Below are 15,666 nucleotides of genomic sequence, written 5' to 3'. Positions count from 1 at the left end.
CCCCCTCCTCCTTGCCGGCTGGAGGCGGGCAGGTCCGGGCGGGGCCGCGCCGCGGAGCCCACAACCCGCGATCCCGGTCCGGTAGCCGCCGCCGCGCCCTCCGGGAGGAGCGACCGAGCTAGGCTTTGCGGACAGAGCGGCCCGCGCGGCGCGGGGGGCATGAAGTTGGGTGCGCACGGAGCTCAGAGCAGCGGCGCGGCGGAGCCGGGAGCCGCCGGCATCTAGAGCCCGCTCTGTGCGCCATGGAGCTCGGGGGCCCGGGGACGTCGCCGCTGCCGCCGCTGCTGCTGCTGCTGCTGGGGGCCGGCCTCCTGCCTGGTAAGTTTCGGGGCGCTGGAAGGACCCCCTTTCGCCCGGTTCAGGGCGGCCTCGGACCTCCGGAGCCAAAGGAAGGGAGGCCCCCGGCTGCGGTCCCAAGCCGCGGGTGCGCGCAACGGGGCAGCCGCTGAGGCTCCCCCCGCCCGCATCCCCCAGACGCAAAAGACTGTCCTGCGGGCGCGGGCGGAACCAGGCGAAGAAAGAGTTAACCTGTTCGGCAATTCGAAGAAGCGGATTGGGGTGGGTGTGGGGGAGATGCTGTTTCAAGAGCTGGACCCAGAAGCTCACTTGAATGGAGAGAGGTGCGGCCCACCCCCATTTATCCATTCTGCCCAATTTCCTTGCAGGCTGCACTATGCCTGCCCACCCCCCAACCCCTGGGGGCTGGGGAATCAGAGGGCTGGTCTCTGCCCTTGGCAGGGCCCCACCCAAACCCCCTCTGCTCCCCCAGGCTCACTAGGAGTGTCAAGGTTCCAGCCCCCTGCTCCTCCCCATTCCTTGGGAAGCCACCTTGCTATTTCAGGGGTGCATGGAGGGAATTTAATCCTCTGGTCTCCCCAGTGAGGAAGGAATGACACTGTACTGTCAGAGGGACCCTGGGCTGGGAGCGCAGGTCCTGGGGCTCTAGGACTGACCCCAGGCGTACTTGTGAATGCCCTCATGGGTCCAGCTGTAACTCCCAGGTGAGCAGGACCAAGCTGAGAGGAGGAAGTGAGCAAGGGTCTCCTGTCCTGCCCTCAGATGCCCCCCACCATGCAGTGGTCGCAGCACAGGTGCCCAAGAGTGACAGGGAAGCCCTCAGACCACAGATTGGCCACTGCGCTGGGCTGAATGAGGAAGCCCCTCCCCAGGTTCACTCCAGACCTGGTCATCGAGGAGAGACCATCCAGGAATGCAGCGTGCCAGAGTCACTGGGGGTGCCAGGTCACTCATGCATCCAGGATGATCTTCCAGGATGATCGCTTGCAGTTGCTGCAGCCACAGGAAACCCTTGGGGTAGAACCCTCACTCCTCGTCCTTCATCCTTCTCTCCCTGCCTGGGCCTGCCCCCTCTCATCCTGTGGTTACCTTGCTTTCAGACAAGGTGCTCAGGACTGTGCTAGTAGCTCGCGACAGAGCCCCTCTCTCCCGCAGTCACAGTCTGACGGGGAGCTGTCCAGTCAGCAATCATCTCATCAGTGATACCCTCTCACAGTGATGGACCCAGTGATCAGAAGGCTTCCCTTCCCTGTGGTAGAGGAGAAACTGTGAACGGAAGTAGGGCAGCAGGTGCAAAGGTCCTGAGGTAGGAGGGAGGAATGTGCTTTGAGGGGCTGGAAGGGAGCCCTCAAGTGCTGAGTGCGGCCTGGCAGGAGGCCCAAGGGCACAGCCTGGACGGCCACCGTCCCTGCCCCTGAGCCACGCACCCGTGTGTCCCCCCAGTGAGCAGCCACGCAGAGACCCGGGCTCATGCGGAGGAGCGGCTGCTGAAGAAGCTCTTCTCTGGCTATAATAAGTGGTCCCGGCCCGTGGCCAACATCTCGGATGTGGTTCTTGTTCACTTCGGCCTGTCCATCGCGCAGCTCATTGACGTGGTAGGTACTGGGGATGGGGTGGGGGTTGGCAACCTGGGGCCAACCTGTGTCAGGGAGCAACAAGCCTGGAGATGGCCCCGGGGCTGGGGCAGGGGGCTGGATGAGCTGGGAGGGCTGCATTTGAGTTTCAGCCCTGCCTGAGTCCTGCACACACACCTAAGCAACTCAGGGGGCAAGGACTGTTCCATGCGATGCCCCCACAGGCCCTGCCCATTCTTCCCTCTCCACGTAGAAAAGCTCAAAGGGCCAGATTTGCAGCAGGGGATCAGGGCTGTGACCATCAGAGACAGAGAGCAGGAGACATGTCTGTGGGGCCAGTGCAGGGTCTAGGGTAAGTCCTGGTACTGAGTAGGTCAGGGTGGGGCCGTGTGGTGCCCTGGCAGCACCTCTTGACCTTCACTTTGCTCAGGAGGTCCCCCCAACCCGTCTGGAATGGGGCAATTCTGGCGAGTCAGACAGGCTGTCTGTCAGGTGTGTTTACTTTCCTGGATGGGGACCGAAGAGGCTACTGGGAGGAGGCCAAGGTCCAGCCTCCAAGTGGCTGCAGCTCGGGAGGGGCAGGAGCGACCATTCAGGGTGGGGGCCTGTCCCGTGGGTCTAACTGCGTGTTGGCCCCACATCCTGGGGCAGCAGCCAAAAGGCCTTGGAGTGTGGGCCTGGAGGAGTCCTCTGGGAGCTGGCTTGCTGGCTGCAAGGGGGTCTCAGTCTGGCTGGGTTTGGACTGGGGTTTCCAGTTAGCTCAGGTTCCAGGAGGAGCTGCCAGGGGCTGTAGATCTCTCCAAATGTCCACCCCACACCCCTGCCAGGACCGCAACCCCAAGCGGGCTCTGTGAGGGGGAAGCCACCAGTTTCAGAGCCTGGAGGCCCTGGTTTCTGGCTTGTGCCAGGTGTGTTGAGTGGCCCCTGGGGCCCTGGTATTCTCACCTGTGGAATAGGATGAGTGAGCTGGCAACATCTGAGGGGCTTTGGGAGGTGGGCGGTGAGGGCTGTGGCCACATTCACACTGACAGAAAGAGCCATGCTTGTGCCCCATTAGCAGAGAGACCCGGTCAGTCCCCCATCCTGGCCTGTGCTCTCAGGCCTCCTGGAACCAAGCCTCAAATGCTTCCTGTAAAGTACTCCTGGAACTCCTGGCTGGGGTGCAGCCAGAAGGCAGCTCAAGATGGTGGGGGTTCTGATCCACTGCATTCGCAAACACTGTTCCCAGTATGGCTGTGGCTTCATGTTCCACTGTGGCCCGGCCTTCTACCTGAGCTCCTGGGGTTTTCTTGTCCCCCGGCCACCATGTTGCAGCATCTCCCCAACTCCCACGTCACAGCATCTTCCTCCCCTCAATCTCCCTAGTTTGCCCAGGAGAGACAGCCGGAGCACACCAGTCCTGAGACCCCGGTGAGGGCCCTGACGGAGGCCCCATGGCAACACTGGGCTGGACAGGAGCTGCTCCAGCCCTGCTGTCTGCAGCTGAGTTGGCCAAGGACACCCCTGCACCCGTGTGTGCTGACGAGACGTCCTTGCCTGTCCTGGGTGCTGGCCTTTTGTGGAAGGGGTTGCCTCCCTGCCCACTCTTTGAAGGGCTGCAGTGTTTGCTGCAGGTTTGTGCCCTGGTGTGTGTGTGTGTGTGTGTGTTCACGCCTGCAGAGGAGGCTGGGAATCCCTGGGCACCTCTGGGCCCTGGGTTGACGTTTTAGCTGCCCAAATGTACAAAGGGCACTTTATACGGGTGGGGTGGGTGGGTGGAGAGCTGCAAGGGGTGGTGTGAGGGGTGGGCACAAGGGGAAGGAGGCCAGGCCTGGCACCTGGAAGCTTGATTTGGGGGCAGGGAATGGGGCAGAGCCAGGCCAGCTGCTCCCGGGGGGAATGCAGGGACGTGGTGGTGGGAGCAGCACCACTGCAGGACTGCATTGCCAAGGTCGAGGTCGTTGGAATGGTGTCTGGGCCCCACTCAGGTCACACTTATCCTCAGTGTCCTCTGGCAGCTTGTCCCAGGTAGCCCCAAGGGAGATCAGGACCAAGGGCAGTGCCTGGGCTGGCAGGAGATATGGTCCCCTCCCGTGACCCAGTTGACCCAGGGCTTGTCCCCTGGGGGAGCAGGAGGGGAGGCTCCCAGGCCTTGCCTTTAAATAACCATCTGCCCCCGGCCCTGGTCTGGGCACTGGGTGCTTCACTTCTTGAGCATCCTCGGGTTTCTTTGGCCTGAGCAGTTGTCCTGACAACCTGTGTGTCTCTGGTCTAGAGCAGAGAAGGGAAAAATTTGGGCCATCAGAAAGTGGGGAGAGGCTGGTTCAAGCATCACCCCCCCAGTGCCTGTGTCCAGTCCCTCTACCCTCCTCAGGGGAACAGCCCCTGCCCTTCAGGCCCCATGGACACTCTGCTGTCTGAGAAATACCCTCCATCAGCAGCAAGTGTCCCACCCCAAACCTTGTGCAAGGAGCCAGCCCCCTCCAACCCCAACCCAACTGCCCTCTGCATGGGCTGGGTGCGGCATGGTCCCTGGAAGTTCAGGGTGGGGTGAGAGGACCCCTACGTCCATGCACAGAGCCTGGCGTTCTCCAGCCTGTGCTGGGGCCTGACTGCCTGTGTCCAGTGAACAAGGAGGGCTGGAAAGAGGAGTAGAACAAGGAGGGAGCAGGGAGTGTGTGTGTGTGTGTGTGTGTGTGTGTGAGTGTGTGTGTACTGTGTGTGTGTCAGTGTGTTTCAGTGTGTATGCGTGTGTGTGAGTGGTGTATGTAAGTGTGTGACTGTATGTGTGTGTGTATGTGTTGTGTGTGTGTTCCAGCCCTTCTCACCTGGCAGGTGGCTACTCAGTCACCTGGAGAGGAGCCTGCCAGGTCTCCTGCTCCTACTTCACCTGTTCTTGCCCCTCACCTGTCTACCTCCAGGTCCTGAGGCTCCGGGCCTGGAGGGGAAGTTTAGCCAGTGAGTGGGTGGATCAGGGGTAGTGGAGGGGGCAGGCTGGCCAGCTGGGAGGGAGTGATGCAGGTGCGCAGGACGAGCATGGGCTGCTGGGAAGGGGGCAGCTCCTCCAGCAGCCAGGAGCCCTGGGCACCGCATACACCCTTACTTAGGTAGCTGGAGTGGGCCAGGCCACCTGTAAAGTCAGCTGGACACTGTCCTCACTTTCCTTCTCTGAAGGGTCAAGGGGACTTACCCTGTGGCCCTCAGTCCCCTCTGGGCCTGCCATCCTGTGCTTGGTTGCCTCCAGGGGCGAGACCCTCCCTCTCTCCTGAGGTCACCAGTCCTCATGTTCGGCCCTGACCCGTCCTTGTGGGTAAGGAAGCTTGGCCAGAGAGATGTGTCCTGAACCAGAGGGGATCACACCCTGCCTTCCTCTCGTTCGTGCCCTAGGATGAGAAGAACCAGATGATGACGACGAATGTGTGGGTGAAGCAGGTGAGTGGGAGAGAGCCCTCACTGCCCCCTCCCCACCCTCTCCCTACCCCTCTCTTCTGACCCCCTCTTTCCTTTCCTCCCGCAGGAGTGGCACGACTATAAGCTGCACTGGGACCCCGCCGACTATGAGAACGTGACTTCCATCCGAATCCCCTCTGAGCTCATCTGGCGGCCAGACATTGTCCTGTACAATAAGTGAGCCGGGGCCTTAGTGGGTGGGGCCACGTCCAGCCACACCCCCACCAGGAATCTACCAAAGCCAGCCTGAGCAAGAGGCAGACAGCTCAGCCCTCGAACCAGGGCTGAGGCGGAGATAAAGAGGGTGCTGAGGCCCACTGAGAAGCAAAGCGGCAAGGAGATGGGGGCTCTGGGGGCCTGCAGGTGCCTGAGGGCCCCTTCCCTGCCTGTGCCAGCCCTGGGGCCTCAGTCTCTTGGGGGGCAAAGGAAGGGGTCAGAGCCTCTCCCAGGATGACTACAGGCCCTGCAGTTGTTCCCCCTTGGGCTGGAGTTGGTTCCAGAATCAGTCCCTGTCTGGGGAGGCTGGGCCCCTGCACATTGGTCACCCAGTCCTGGAGCAGAGGGCAGGGTACGGGGCATGGAGAGGGAGCCCCCAGAACAGCCTGCCTGCCCCCGCCCTCCCCTGGCCCTCCATCTGTGCTCACAGCTCCCTGCACAGGCATCACTGAAAGTCCCCAAACCCCAGCTCATCACACTCCGCAAACAAAGCCTCTGTCAGGGCTGTGTGTCCCGGCTGCAGAAGCTGAGCTGAAATCTCATCTCTGGAGAGTGTTTTTGTGCTGGGGGGCCAGGGGGCTATGGGCACTGCCGTGGCAGACATGGGCTCCAGAGGGCTGGCCTCCTTGAACGGGTCCTTTCCCAGGACCTTGGCTGGGTCCTTGACCTCGGGGCAACCTGACAGCCTCCCATGTCCCTGGTCTCTGCTGTGTCATTGCCAGGCAAGCTTACCCAGAGCTGAATCCATGCTTAAAGACCCAGGCTCTGGGTGGCCGCGGCCCCACAGCACTGACGAACACAGCCAATGGCAGCACTTGGTCCCCCTGCCCACAGCCCCCTGCCCTCCCACCCGGACCCTGGTGCTTCTGCACAAAAGCCCTCCTGGGCCCCGGGGTTGGGCCTGACCTACAAATGCTATTTGATTAAGAACGACTGGGCTCCACTTGCAGCTTAATTGATTCCAGTAATGGCAGTGGGGAGAGCGGCCGCACGTGGAGGAGAGGGTTTTAGGGATGCATTAAGGGGGGCCGCTTGGAGAGTGGGAGGTGGGGCAGGCTCTCTGTTTTCCCTCTGCAAGCTGCCCGGTCAGATCCTGAGCCCTGGAGTCCTCCACGGCCCCCTAAGGCCACCTGAAGTCCCCACTTAGCTCCCCCCGCCCCCTGCCCCAGGGGACCCAGCACTGAATCTGTCTGAACTTCTCTGACCCAGAACACAGGGACCAGGGTCAGGACTCTGGGACCCAGGGGAGCATCGTGCTCTGGGACTTCTCGAGACTGAGACCAATAAGCGGGTCTGGGAGGCATACAGCCCTCAGGATGGCAGCCCAGCCCCTTCCCTCTCTAGACTCCCTACCGAGACCCAGAGGTAGTGGTTTGGACCCTTAGCTTCCCTTGGGGATGGAGGCTGGCACCAAGGCCCTCTTTGGAGGGGGCTGGGCATGGGCACAGATGGACCCCAGGGCTGGTGGTGATGTTGGCCAGATGGCCACTGGGGAGGCCTGTTTCCAGGGATCAGGCCCATGGGCACTTGCATGTGGCACAGTGGTCAGCGCAGGCTGCTGGGCAAGGGGAAGGGTTGAGGGTGGCTTTTCTGAGAGCTCTGGGGTACCCCTTCAAGGCTGGAGGGAGTGCATGTGAGGCCGTGCTGTCCACGGGGGCTTCCCTCCACTGGCCTGTCAGGCAGAGGGGCTCACGTGGACGGCAGCTTAGGCCTAGAGCAGGAATCTGACCGGCCAGGTTGACCCCTTTCCCCACAAGCTATCCCAACGACCACTCCCCCCAGGCTTGCTGGCCCAGCCTCTGGTGGGTGCTTTGTCCCCTGGCATGGGAAGCCCACTGTGGGGGAGAGGTGGGACTTCCTAGAGCGGTGATGGGGGCGGGGTGGGGGTGGCAGGGAGGTGGGGGTGGTGACAACTTCCCTTGGGAAAGCTTCTTCTTCCTAAGGTTGCCCTGGGCAGCTGGGTCCCAGAGTCCCATATGCAGAGTGAGGGGCCGGCCCGGGGTGGAAGTGCCCTTAGCACAGGAGCGTGAAGACACGGGCTCGGAGACTAGTGTCTGTGGGGCTGTCCCCGGTGGGAGGAGGGGAGGTCTCCCATCAGCATTTCAGAGCTGAAGTCCGGGACAGCTGCTCCCTCACCTGCCTGTGGGTGCCCCACGTGGTCAGTGTGGGCAGCTTAGGCCTTGCAGGGAAACAGGCTGAGAGGGCTCTCCTGATCCAGGCAATAACAGCTTGGGACCCAGACTGGGGACTGGGCACTTCCAGCGGCAGAGGAGAGAGTGGCTGACGCTGGGGGCAGGCAGTGTTCTCAGCGGACTGCGGGCAGGTGTCCCCAGGACCCCATGGCATCAACATGCCCCTCTCCTCACCATGGGCATCTTTGGTGGCTGTCCCTGGAAGGCCCAGGCCTGGGCCAGGACAGCCGCCCCTAGCTCTGTTGCCTGCCAGGTCTATGGACAGGGTGCCCTGAGGCCAAGGAACAGGCAGGAGGGCCGAGGGCCTGGGATGTGATGGCTGGAATCCATGTTCCCCTCTGGGGGGCCGGTCTTTGCCTCGTTGGGCCCTGGAGTCTTCACCTGTGCAAGAAGGGGGGCTCTCACCTCTAAGTTTAGGGGGGATCTGTGAGGGAGAAAACACCGGCCTGGAGCAGGAGAATGTGGTGAGACAGGTCAGACTTCCGTCCAGCTCCCGGGTGACCGCAGGGAACGAGGCACTCTGTGTGCTGCGCTGGGGCCACTAGTGCCTCTGGAGCCCCTGATGTGGCATGGATGGCCCTTCTAGCCCCAAATAATCGTGGTCATCACCACGGTCAAGCTTGGATGGCAAGCGTGGTGTGGGCTCCTAAGACAGTCTCCACGGCGTGTCGCCCCCAAGGGTAGGGGAAACAGCAAGGTGGGCAGGTGAGCAGTGAGCTGGACATGGGCACCATGAGCAATGAGCCCAGAGCTGTCTGGTCCCAGGCGAGGCCTCACTGTGAAGTGAGGGTGTGTGTAGTGGGCAGAGGCATGAGAGCTCTGGACCTCGGGTGTCGGGTGCCTCACCCACCACCTCTCTCTCTCGCCCAGCGCGGACGGGGACTTTGCCGTCACCCACCTGACCAAGGCCCACCTCTTCCACGACGGCCGGGTGCAGTGGACGCCCCCGGCCATCTACAAGAGCTCTTGCAGCATCGACGTCACCTTCTTCCCCTTCGACCAGCAGAACTGCACCATGAAGTTCGGGTCCTGGACCTACGACAAGGCCAAGATCGACCTGGTGAGCATGCACAGCCGCGTGGACCAGCTGGACTTCTGGGACAGCGGTGAGTGGGTCATCGTGGACGCCGTGGGCACCTACAACACACGCAAGTACGAGTGCTGCGCGGAGGTCTACTCGGACATCACCTATGCCTTCATCATCCGGCGCCTGCCGCTCTTCTACACCATCAACCTCATCATCCCCTGCCTGCTCATCTCCTGCCTCACCGTGCTCGTCTTCTACCTGCCCTCCGAGTGCGGCGAGAAGATCACCCTCTGCATCTCCGTGCTGCTGTCGCTCACCGTCTTCCTGCTGCTCATCACCGAGATCATCCCGTCCACCTCGCTGGTCATCCCGCTCATCGGCGAGTACCTGCTCTTCACCATGATCTTCGTCACGCTCTCCATCATCATCACCGTCTTCGTGCTCAACGTGCACCACCGCTCCCCGCGCACACACACCATGCCCGCCTGGGTCCGCCGCGTCTTCCTGGACATCGTGCCGCGCCTGCTCTTCATGAAGCGGCCGTCCGTGGTCAAGGACCACTGCCGGCGGCTCATCGAGTCCATGCACAAGGCAGCCAGCGCTCCGCATTTCTGGCCAGAGCCCCAAGGGGAGCCCGCCCGGTCTCCATCCCTGACCTGTGGGGTGGACCAGCCCAGCAAGCCCCAGACAGCCCGTACAATGCCCTCGGACCAGGTGCCGACTCTGCAGCCTTCAGAGGCTGAGAAGGCCAGCCCCTGCCTATCTCCTGGGCCCTGCCGTCCACCCACCGGCACCCAGGCCCCGGGGCTCACCAAGACCCGGTCCCTAAGTGTCCAGCACGTGTCCAGCCCCAGCAAAGTGGCAGAGGATGGCGTGCGGTGCCGGTCCCGGAGCATCCAGTACTGCGGGCCGCAAGAGGAGGCTGCCTCACCGGCCGCCCGCCTGGCGGATAGCTCCCCCTCCTCTCCGACCAAGGCCCCCTCAGCCGAGCTCCCGCCCCCAGACCAGGCCTCCCCCTGCAAATGCCAGTGCAGGAAGGAGCCGGGGGCCCCAAAAGCCACGCTCAAGACCTCCAGCACCAGAGCGCCGCCCCTGCCCCTGTCGCCAGCTCTGGCACGGGCGGTGGAGGGCGTCCAGTACATCGCAGACCACCTGAAGGCGGAAGACACAGATTTCTCGGTAAGTCCCCACTACAGCCACCTGGGGGGAACCCGCTGCCCTGGCCATGTCGTGGGGACCCACCGCCCCATCCACTTTGAAGGAGGAGGTGACTGGTGAAAGAGAAACCAGGACCCCAACCCAGCTGTTCCCTGTACCCTGAGCCTCCATCAGCTTGGGGGCAGGAGGTCCCCCCAGTGGTGGCCCACTGGCTGTTGGAGCAGAGTGGACCTCTGGCGTCTCCTTTGGGCTTCAGGGCACAAGGAGTCTGCCTGCAGGTGGGGTGTTAGGCAGCCCCCAGCACCATCTGCACCTGGTGAGCACCTCCCTTGACCTCAAGTGCCCCCCACCCTGCTGTGGGCCCCCTGGGGTGGGTCTGCGGTGAGAGGTGCGGAGAGGAGATGGGATGAGATTGAGTGGCCTCTGTGGCCTAGCATGGGGAGAGGAGAAATCAGGCCTGGGACACTGGACCCTCTGGCCAGCACCCTCATGCCTGGCTAGAGAGAGGGCGTCTGGGGTCTGGGCGGACAGGGCAGGTGCTTAGACACGGGTCAGATTCAGGGCCCTGTGGAGTTGGGGACTGCAAGGGTGGGTCCAGGCTGAGGGCCGAGCCCCAGTTCAGATCCTGGGTGGGGTGGGGCAGGGGAACACACAGGCGGGCGGGGGAGGGCACCGCTCAGTGTGCTTGGTCGTTACTGGCCGCTCAACCTGGGCTGTGACCTTGCCCCACATCAGCTTGCTCCTGCAGGAATGCAGGCCTGTGGGCAGGCAGGACACTGCGGTTCCCTCCCCCACCCCTTCATCCCTCTGCCTCCTCAGGAACAGCCCATGATTGTTTCCCAGACACGCATGATCCCTGGGGACTGTCTGTCCTGTGGCTGGGCCACCCCACCCAACAGCGAGCCAGTCCCCTAGCCGACCCCTGAATCCCAAGGGGTTGTGAAGTCATCCGAGGGTTTTTGGAAGGTTCCACCCGGGAGACACTGGCTCTGGGCCCGTTGTGTTCCCCAGTTCTTGAGGAGCTCTGACGTGCAGGTCGGAGGGGCTGCTGAGAAGAGATTGATGCCTTTGAAGTGTCACCAGGATCTCGGAGGTGCCCAGAGGTTCTTAGTGCAGGGCCAGCCCCTTGTCCCCAGACCCCTCCATCCACATCACAGGCCCGGCTGTCATGACCTGGTTCTGGTTCCGGCATTGTGCCCAGGTTCTGGGAAGCAAAGCAACTTCAGAGGAACCAGCCCGGGATGGGGGCTGGGAGGCTTTGTGAGCAACGTTTCAACCTCCGAGGGGGCGGCTGGAAAGACTGTTCCTGCTCAGATGCAGCAGAACCACCGGCTGCTTCCTGGAACAGAGGGTCCTGTCGCTCCCTCGCTTACAAGTGACCCCATTTGCTCTGGTTACCCGAGGATAAACTTGGCCCTTTCAGCTTTGGCTTAAAACTGTCACGATGCTGATGATTACTTTAAACATCAGAGCAGAAAACGGCAGTGAAAAGTTCTCTTTCTCTCAAGGCCCCCCCTAACGGGAGGCTGAGCCTGCCCTTGGACAGAACTGTGGGACCTGCTAGGGTCCAGTGGGCCCGAGCCCAGGTGTCCCTCCTTTCTGGTCACTCAAGTGCCAACAACTACCCACCCAGGATCTGCCTATGGGCTCCCTGAGGCCTTGCCTGGGGGCACCCCAGGTGGGGTCGGGACCTACTACCCCAGCGTGGACATGTAACATGACCTGTCCTGCCTCTGGGCCTCTATGTCCCCCCTGCAGCCCAGATGGTGCAGCCATCTTCCTCATCAGGTCCAGGGAGTGGCCACAGGTGGTGGGCTCAGCGTGTTCCCCACCTCAAGCCTGGGGTCCCCTCCCTTGTCCCCGGGGAGCCCTCCACCCAGCAGCTGCATGCTCAGAGCCTGTTCACAGCACAGGGCTGTGCCTGCATTCATGTGTGACCCTCGCCCTCAGGGGCTTTGGGGACAGACCTGAGCAACCCACTGACCATGAGGGGCTCAGGCCACCTGGGCAGCCAGCCGTGAGCCCCGCCCTGGACAGAGGCAGGAGTGAAGGGCAGTCAGCTGTGAGCACTGCCCTGGGCTTCTTGCTGAAAGTCAGCTCCCCCCGCCACCACCACTATCCAGGATGCTCTGGCTGTTGCCTTGCACCGCAAGGGGCTGTGGGTGCCTGCCGACTCCAGCCTCACTGGCTCCATCTGTAAATGCGAGGGCTGGGTGGTCCCCATGGTGCCACCAACTATCAAAAACCCAGAGCACACTTCACCATGTCACAACCTGGACCCTAGTCTTCTTTCAGAGGCGTCCCCATCGCTACCTCCTTGGAGCTCAGGCACCTGCCAGGCTGGTGGAGTTGGTAGGGCCACCATGCTGGACCCCATTTCCCTCAATGGCTTTGCTGCCACCCACTATAGAGAGCGTTGACACCTGCAGCCCAGGGTTTCTGAGCCCAGACTTCAGACAAAGCTGTTTTGCTACATCCCCTCCACACCCCTTACCTAGTACAGGTATGCCTGCAACCTTGGTGACCCTGGTGGCAAGAATAGGAACAGAGGTTCTAGAAGTTTCTTGCTGTGGCGAGGCCTGAGGGAGGCGGCTGGGAATGACCACGTGTGTCTGTCTGCAGGTGAAAGAGGACTGGAAGTACGTGGCCATGGTCATCGACCGCATCTTTCTCTGGGTGTTCATCATCGTCTGTCTGCTGGGGACTGCTGGCCTCTTCCTGCCGCCCTGGCTGGCCGGCATGATCTAGGGGCCCAGACTCGGGACTCCCTGAACTCGATGGGGTCAGGCCACTTACCAGATTGCCCCCCATCCTCTGTCTGCTATGAGACGGCCTTGGAAGGAGCCGCTGACCCCTGGGGACCTGCCCAGGGGACTGGTGAATGCCTGTCTGTCCGCAGGGCGGTGTCACTGCCTGTCTTATTAAAGTTTAACCAGAACATGGCGACACGATGACCTCCCACAAGGACGTGTGGCTGATGGCTCTCAGCAAACGTCCCAGCATATCCCCAGGCCATGCCACTCAGACACCCTCAGCCCCTCTTAGTCCCAAGAGCCCTTGATCCCTGTGGGATCCCCGAGACCCAGGCACAGATCCCGGCCTGGGGCAACCCTGGGTCCTCATGCTTGCTCTCTCTGACCCCAGAGGTGAGTCAGAAAACACGTGACCCTCACCTGCCAGGGGCAGGGTCCAAGCAGGGGGTGTCTGAGTGGCTAGGGGGGGTCCCAAGCCGGGGAGTGTGGGGGGTTCTGAGCAGGGGCTGGGTTTGGTCTCTTCTGGGCACATTAGTCAAAGCCCAGATTTTGCACCCGAGGAGACTTGGCGTTGGAGTGGTTAGACATGGTTCCCATGGAGGAGAATCAGGTGCAGGTCCCCCTCGGGTGAGGAACCCTCAGTCCCAGGCAGCCCAGATGTCTCCCTGGCAGGGGTGCTTGGGTCTTGGGCAGACACTCTACTGGCCTGGTGATGCCCCCGGGTCACCCATGGACTTGAGACTTTGTGAGGGACCCAGATCTGAGCTCCCCACCCAACATCTCCTTTGATTTCCCCTCTGCTCACAGTCGGCGGACCCCTCGGGGGCATAGTAACAGGTAGGACCTACCTGACATGGCAGCCGTGGTGACTCCGGAGGCCCTGAGGACCGCTTGTCTGGCTAGCTCTGGGGCCCTCTGGAGTGTGGTGCCTTGCAGGGGAGGGGCTGAGAAATGGGGGTGGAGGGGACCCTCCACAGCCCAAAAGCCTCTGCCTCACACCATGTGGAGGTTGCCCTGCCCGAAGTGGCCGGGGGAGGTTGGAGGGCAATGGCCCCAGGGGCCTAGTGTCCCCTCCTCATGAAGGCTGAGCACCAGGGACCACCACAGTGTCCCCTGAGACCCCGGGAAAACACTGGCCTTGTGGTAATGTGGGGGTGGTTTGCCCCTGCTCTCCGGATTCTTGCAAGCCCTTAGGCTCCAGATGCGAGGTGTGTCAGGGATGTAGCTGGTAGGTTGGAGCCCTGGGTCTCCCCCCAGGCTGTGCCTGGGTCACGAGGAACTTGGGAGAATTGAATGAATAATTTAGTGAAGTTCAAAGACATTTCTACAGAGGTTCTGCTGGAGGGCACTGCCCAGGCAGAGGAGACTGGAGTTCACAGCCTCCACCTGGCCACCGGTGAATCGCAGACCAGCCCCCTGGACATTCAGGACCCCATCTGACTGGCACCTGCCCCCTGGGGGCTATTGGGGAACCAATCATCTCAGAATGCTAGGGGAGAGCCCAGACTGGCAGCTCACCAGGACACAGGACGGGCCCCAAGGTCACAGCCCGGACACAGATGTCAGACGTCATCACCCCAATCCTCCTTACGTAAGCGGATCTGGCGCCAGATGTGGGGCAGGAGTGGGGGCCCTGGGGCCCGCGTGCAGATGCTCTTTCCTGGGTGGGGAGAGACCAGGAGCCCCAGGGAGGAGGACAACCCCCACTTTCTAGTTTCCATGTTTTCCGTTTTTTGAGACTCAAAAACAAGTCAGAAAATCCACGTGCAGAATAGATCACCCACATTCCCACCAAATTAACCACAACCACTATTTTGGGCTACTTGCCTCCAGGATTTACCTACGACAAAATGCCTGGTCTTAAGCCCTCAGATCAGTGAGTTTTAACTAGATTCGACCCCAGACCCCTCCAGCCCTTCCATCTCCTCCAGCCTGTGCCTGGTTTTCTCCCCGGAAGGGGGCTTCCCCCACCCTGAACTTGGTCTGAGTGGAGCCCCCGGTTCACGGCCTTTCTGTGCTGTTCCTCCACTGGGTGTGGTGCGGTCAGCACCCACCATGACCATGTCTCCACCCGTAAGCAGTTTGTTGTGCTGAGTCACGTTCTTCTGTCCGAATAAACTAAAACGTGTCTGTGTCTCCGTCGCCTCCACCAGCCTGTGGGCAGGTCTCTCTGGGCGTCCGTTTCCTCTGTTAGTGTTGACTGTGTCTCGTTTTCTGTGTCTTGTGATAACTTGACACCTGGGTGCCTCCCAGACCTGCCTGGGAGGGTTGTTTCAGCACCATTTGTTGAAACACTGACCAGTCCACAGTGAAATGCCTAAAAAGTTTCCCTTGTATATTTTCCCTGCTCTTTAATGGGTTTTGGTTTGGGGTGAGCTACTCCATCAGGGCTAGAAGCAGGAAGCTGTATCTTGCCTTTTAACGCAATCTTTTGAAGAGCTAACCCCCCACCACCACCACTTATTGTAATTTCTGCTCCACCAGTATCTGGTTAGGCCCGCTCCCTTATTTTCCTGTTTGCATGAGTTCTGTCCCCTCCCACAGAAGCAAACCTGATCTAGTTGGCTAATCTTAAAGGTCATGCGTTCAGTCTTTTCCCTCCTGGTGGCTGCCCCTAATACAACAGTGTTTGTAGTCTTCGAGTTCTTCTCAGGTGGCGCTAGTGGTAAAGAACCCACCTACCAGTGCAATGTAAGAAAAGTGGATCTGATCCCTGGGTTGGGAAGACCCCTTGGAGGAGGGCACAGCAACCTACTCCAGTATTCTTGCCTGGAGAATCCCATGGACAGAGGAGACTGGTGGGCTACAGTCCATGCGGTCGCAAAGAGTTGGACATGACTGAAGCGACTGATGCACACACGTATATATTCTTTAAGAGCTTGAGAAGTTGGTATGAAAACTGTCTCCATCAGGCCTCCCACCTCCAGACAAAGCAAGCACCTTGCTGCCCCTTGGGGATTCTGGAGCAACCTGGAATCTAGTTCTAGGTCACTATGGACGTGAGGGTCTGGGGAGGGCTT

At 61.2% G+C, this 15,666-nt stretch overlaps 1 protein-coding gene across 5 annotated transcripts; it reads left to right on the top strand.

Moving 5' to 3' along the window:
* Positions 1–242: 242 nt before the first annotated feature.
* On the top strand, positions 243–12,641 carry CHRNA4 (cholinergic receptor nicotinic alpha 4 subunit). 5 transcript variants are annotated; one of them, XM_055425149.2, is made up of 6 exons: positions 243–318; positions 1,741–1,892; positions 5,238–5,282; positions 5,368–5,477; positions 8,579–9,914; positions 12,516–12,641. In XM_055425149.2, the coding sequence occupies exons 1-6, from the start codon at positions 243–245 to the stop codon at positions 12,639–12,641; spliced, it is 1,845 nt and encodes a 614-aa protein (XP_055281124.2). The 5 variants fall into 5 exon arrangements, with proteins under 5 accessions (XP_055281124.2, XP_088700525.1, XP_088700524.1 ...); XM_088844399.1 differs by having other exon boundaries at positions 285–306; positions 1,756–1,892; XM_088844398.1 differs by lacking the exon at positions 243–318 and adding an exon at positions 12,178–12,227 and having other exon boundaries at positions 1,658–1,892; positions 8,579–9,962; positions 12,482–12,641.
* Positions 12,642–15,666: the final 3,025 nt, after the last annotated feature.

The sequence above is a fragment of the Moschus berezovskii genome, chromosome 15, assembly GCF_049115385.1.
Source record: "Moschus berezovskii isolate FMDL1 chromosome 15, NW_MosBer_1.0, whole genome shotgun sequence".
In the NCBI taxonomy this organism is placed as follows: Eukaryota; Metazoa; Chordata; class Mammalia; order Artiodactyla; family Moschidae; genus Moschus; species Moschus berezovskii.
The sequence above is the reverse complement of the archived record's forward strand: the minus strand, read 5'-3'. Positions and strand labels throughout refer to the sequence as shown.